General features: G+C 31.4%; 1 protein-coding gene across 1 annotated transcript in view; it reads right to left on the bottom strand.

Moving 5' to 3' along the window:
* Positions 1 to 827: 827 nt before the first annotated feature.
* The window catches only part of LOC143143407 (uncharacterized), a 64,271-nt gene continuing 59,098 nt past the window's right edge, over positions 828 to 6,000 (bottom strand). Inside the window, exons 5-6 of the mRNA XM_076304589.1 lie at positions 4,498 to 4,667; positions 828 to 1,040 (exon numbers count right to left, since the gene is read on the bottom strand). Of these exons, the coding sequence (XP_076160704.1) occupies positions 828 to 1,040; positions 4,498 to 4,667 (383 nt within the window). The remainder of the gene's footprint in view (positions 1,041 to 4,497; positions 4,668 to 6,000) is intronic.

Below are 6,000 nucleotides of genomic sequence, written 5' to 3'. Positions count from 1 at the left end.
GAGGAATATTTTCTTGGAAGGCGATCATTTTGATTTTGAATGGTTTGAAAGAATAAAAATATGTTTAAATATTATATAATTTTATTAAAGAAGTACATGTGTCCTTTGCAGTAATTGATAAACAAATATTATCGAAACGAAATGAAAACAGTATTACTTTTTTTTAGCAAGTTAAAGAACAAAGGAATGATGAATATTAATCAATTTATGATTACCCGTCGTGAGATTAATTTCTTAATTTAACTTCTTTTATTTAAATCTTGACACTTAATTATAAGCATGCTAGGTAACATACAGTGATGCATCTAAAATTATTCCTCAGTTCTTGATCTTCGTTGTATTAAAAAAACAATTGTTTTATTAACACTTCATTCAGTTTTCTTTACATTTCGATTAATCATATGGTGGATACATTAAACAATTATATAACTTTCTGTAAACATTCATATACATTAAGTTCCACAAACGCCAATAAAATATTATAAATTTTATTCGTTATATGATCAGAAAAATGAATAGTACGTCTAAATAGAATATATAAATTGACATAAATGAAACAATTATTTTAATTAGGTTACCAGAATATTATACAATTTTACCATTTATATATAATTGTTGTAACGTACTATATATCAGTTTTGAAAGCATCTCTTTGAATTGTAGTATAAGCAGATAATGAATGAAAAACTGTGAATTTATAAGAACAATTTTAGTATAAATTTATTAAGAGGAATAATGTTAGCTAACAGCGAACATATACATACATAATGGGTAAACTGGACTTTGTTGACAGACAGTTTAAAATATCGAAGACTTCTTTCACTTGGTTAGTAGTCAGAAATAGATTTGACGATCTTCTTGTTGGAACATCTACCAAGGTGTAGTAGCATGTGGTTCTTGAGATTGGTAGGTTTACTAAAACCGCGACTACAAATATGGCACCTAAATGGCCATAGTCCGTTATGTACATACATGTGACTCTTAAGATCTCCTGGCGTTGGAAACGATTTGGAGCATTGGGAACACTTGTGTGGTTTTTCCTGCAAAACAAACATGAAAACGTATTTTCACTAAAGATATTAATCAGACTATATAATGAAATAATTAAAAAAAGTTATCGTCAGGAGAAAAAATATAATTCTGTATTTTATGGAACATAAATAAGCCATTTAGGTGACTTGTTTAGGTGCCTCACCCTGAAGATTAACATAGTTTATACAGAGCGTTAGTTATCATTATGTAAATTTACAATGTGCACCAGAGAAAACAATTTTCTACATAAGGCATTTTGTAAATCATTTGCATACATATGGATCGCCATAGCAGTAGACGGGCCAGAAACCGCCGTCCTCGGCGCACAGTGGGACAAAACAGCCAGACGACGATAAAAATCTGTAATTTTGCTTCTATTTTATGAATTTAAGACAAATTTTTTAAATTAATTATTGTTCCGCGGTTGTTACGTTCTATTAAATTAAATAGTATTAAAGAATAGGATTGCTAAATGTTTACTTATAAAGTACATTGTGTTTAATATAATTTCTATACTTGATCTTTCTCATTTTTTAAATAACAATATCACATAAAACATTTAATAATTCAGATATTTCATTGATTATTTATATTAAAATATTAAGGAATGACTAAAATTTAAGAAATTACACATATTATGACACCATAAAATAAAGCGAAAATTAATGAAGGGAGACAAGGAATATAGGTCGAAATAATAGAAATTGTTTGTGGAAATTTCATAGTAGAAAAGTAAAAACACAATTTATATATACATAACAGTATAATAAAATATAAATTTGTTTGGATGAAATCGTGGACTTATTGTCCACGTGTATCCAGATCCGACGCCAGGTGTTGAATACTATAAACTCTAACCCTGAGCGCCCCTGATCACTGAGGGTCTTGACCCCTTTCTGCTCAGAGATGTGGTCAACAACCATTCCCTTATAATAGGGGAGGGGGAGCCACGTTTATCGATGGACCGAAACACCTGGTTCACTGGGAGTCACTAAAGGGCATTTACTAACGCATTTTTTAATTTGATAACTTGACTATTGTTTTTTTTTTTTTTTTTTGGCTAGTAAAGAGATTGTATATTGCTGGCCTTAAGGATTGTTCGCGGTTATAGGATCGTGTCCTATGAGGGGGCGATCGTCCTGTCAGGATTGTTCCCACTGGATTTGCTCGTGGACTCGCATGTGGGTTATTACAAAAGCCGCTGCAAGTTCTGCAAATTGGGGAGGTCCTGGCAAGACGTCAGATTAAAACCCTCAAGCATCAAGTCCATACTGCTGTAACGGTGACAGCAGTTGGCCTAACTCCCGCTGATTAGCGAAATGTCGGGGCTATTCTTTATTTCTTATTCTATTATTTTGGACAGTATCTGCACTGTATACGAAAGGAAGCAACAAGGTGCTGACATTGTCCCGGCGACCAAAATACGGTGTAGCACATCCTGAAGATGTGCCCCACCTGAATGGGTGAGCGCTGTTCTCTGATGATAATTGAAGGGGAGGAACTTTTGCTGCCGGGCGTGGTCCTCATCACGCCGGGCAGCAAGAGAAACTGGATGATCGTGGCCCCCTGCGAACATACAATGTCTCATGTTTTTTAGAATCTCAGTTCTTTATCTATGAGACCATTAATTGGGATTCTTGAATATTATACACCGCACGTGCCTGAATCTGACTGTAAATCTTTCTACAATTAGGTATAAAAAATTGATTTATGAGAATCACAAAAAGATATTAGGTGCTGAGAGAAAAAGCATAAACATTCTCCCTCTTTCCTTACCAGAAGTTTTTTATGTTGTACCTCCGAATACTAGAGACAATATTATACCGAAGTTTTACTCTACACAATAGAACACATTCACACATGGAACGAAATAGAGAACATTTAAAATACAATACGAGTCCACATCATATACCGGCTATCCAAGGGTGATTAATGGTTGCCACCTAAATATATCCCTTATGTGTGACTTTAAAAAATTGATACAGTACATGAAATATCGTTGTGCCAAGGTCATATTTTTAAGTATTTTAGGTCATTGATGTTTATCCTATATAATATATATTTTTCTCTATTTCATCTTGTAGCTGATGTTAAAATATGTGACATACATTCAGACATGTGTATGACATGATCTTGAAATAATCTTTGACTTGCAAAGTTAAAATTAAGCGTAAAATTTATTTTCATCAAGATCATAGACCTCAAGAGCAACGATTGTTAACCTGCGAATGTAAATAAATATATTTATTATTCTATAAGTATCTTTGGAAGATCTGTCATTATAGTAAATACATCTGTAAAACATTTGTCTCTTACTCTTTTATTTATTATATTAAGTGTTCGAAATAATGTTCCTTTATAACTATGTATTTTCTAAAATTATTAATTAACAATTATTATAAACTTTCGATAGTTTCATTATTTATAGCAGCACAAGCTCCAATTATTCTCTGTTCTATATCTTCTCGTGTTGAATGTTGGTCTTCTGAAACGTCTTCCTTTAGTTTTCCTCACAAGATCTATCGGTATAAAGTATGAGGAGGGAAGTGGCTATAAGTTACATTTCCATCAAGCTTAATTTACCGATCTAGAAATTTTCTATCAAGAATTTGTTTTGTTAGACGTGAAGAATGTGACTGACAACTGTCATGTTTATATCACATATCACATTAATCCACGAATATCTAATGGTACATGATATAAAAGCATAGATGTAGCATCTTTAAGAAATGTAGCATACCTTTGTTCATTTATCGTAAAATTCATAAAATAAAGACCAATAATCTTATTACTCGCAATATCATACTAAGCGTTTACGGTCTGTGTTCTTTGTCTGTCCACCTGTCTTAAGTAAACGTAAACTTATTCTAAACTCTAATGATTAAAGGGGACATGATTTTCAAAATTTGCCTCATGAAGATTGCGATGATATGACAAATATATATATATATAACTTTTCTTAATGAAGTACTCGTATTATAGTAGTTTTACTGATTCTAGTTACACGCTCAAGTTGTATTAAAATAACGTGAAACTTTTTATTAACTTTGATCAGAATTGCTCACGTATTCATTTTGTGTGTAACGGTTTTCTCAGATTTTTTTATATTAACACTACGAAAAAAGATGTCACAGAACTTGTAAATTTGTTTACTTTTGTATATTGTTTTTCTCGGTTGTAGTAAAAATTTGTCTTCTTATGCTGTATAAGGATATTAAAAAAAAATTATATAATTGCATTAAAAAAAAAATTATAACCTTGAAATTTCAGAAATCGACCGTTTTTGGTCAAACAGTAGAATTTTCGTTCAATTATATAATCACAACCTAATTGTTTATTTGTAAGTAAATGTAACTTTCTATATTTTACTGAACACTCTGTAACTATGAAAATGATACTGATATAAAATTAACATTATGAGAATATTTATTTTTTCTGATCAAAGATCATTTATACAGGACTTACCTTGATGTGTGTCATGCGATGATAATAGAGGTTGGAGGAAGCCGTAAATTTTTTACCACACACAAGGCATTGATGAGGTTTCTCACCGCTATGAATCCGTTTATGCGTATTCAACGAACTGGATGTCGAGAACCCCTTGTTGCACACCATACACACATGCGGTTTTTCACCTTTAATTCAACATTAAAGCTAATTTAAGATTATTACAGTCGTTTCCAACTACTTAGATAGCATAAGCGAACGTTTGGTTTATTTAAACTTTTATAAAATTATTTTTCTCTCCATCTTACACATACAATTTTCTCTATCTTAATACAAACGAAAAAGGGTATAGCCGAATACAAGAGTCAAAAGTGACCCTAAACTAATTCAACTTGCGTTTGATACCTTATATCAGAAGGCAATTTATGTTTTGACTTAGAGGCAAACATTAAAAGTCACATTTTTCAATTTCTCTTACCTTATTGCGTAAATAATTTTAACAAAAATCAGAGACATTTCAGTTATCAATACATGTATTATGAAATTTATTCAGACTCTTGAATTAAAAATCTAAGTTGTAAAAGACAGCTCCAGACAATATTATAAAATGGCAATTTTGTATTCAAATTGTTACAGATTTATATTTTTACAGTAAGTACGTACTATTGTTGCTATTGTCCTGAAAAAAGAAAAATCTCGGTGACGTTATTATTTCTAAAACATGGCAATTGTATTCTGCATTTGTTTTCCGTCTTTATTATAATTCCTCATGATTTTAACAAAATGCAGAAGTAATGTCGAATTTTTACGAGTCGTTAGACGTGATTTAAAATTCAAAATAGTGGTACAATATAAATGTGGTGTGCAATTTATTAGTTTATGCTTGTTTATAGAAAGGATATTCAAGGTAAATAAAAAAATTGCGTTAATATTGAGATTTTTAGGAATAGTCACAAAGGACTTAATCTATTTTGTGATTTTATGGATTTGTGCCGAGGACTAGCCTTTAATATATATTACATTTGCTTCCAATATATACATCGTGCATCTTCAACTAACTACAATCACGTTGCATCAAATTCCATCGAGGAAGAAAAGAAGGAATATAGACTATCGCTTTAAAATATATGTTGCATTCCAGACCAAAAACAGTCGAAATCGTCATTAGTGTCACTATCGAAAAAGAAGCAAAAATTTGCACAAATTTCCGAGATCAAAATCAAATCTGAGATGAAAGTTTGCAAAACGGGTCAGAATTGCCGGTAGAAAACCGGCAACTTTTCTTTATTAATGTAGTAAACTAATGTAATGTAACTTACTTTTCATCTAATGCATCATTTTTGTCGAAAATCCTGGATTTTTAGAAAATTGTAGCAACTACAACAATTTAACTTCTGGATTTTTTATTTGGAGAAAGAGGGTCTACAAGGATTATCCGGTGATTATTGAAAGGAGATTCTGAATTTCTTTCGGAGGTCAACTTCTTAGCCGGGCATAGTATAATGCATTATCGGCCTCCGT

This window comes from Ptiloglossa arizonensis, chromosome 2, assembly GCF_051014685.1.
Source record: "Ptiloglossa arizonensis isolate GNS036 chromosome 2, iyPtiAriz1_principal, whole genome shotgun sequence".
Classification (NCBI taxonomy): Eukaryota; Metazoa; Arthropoda; class Insecta; order Hymenoptera; family Colletidae; genus Ptiloglossa; species Ptiloglossa arizonensis.
The sequence above is the reverse complement of the archived record's forward strand: the minus strand, read 5'-3'. Positions and strand labels throughout refer to the sequence as shown.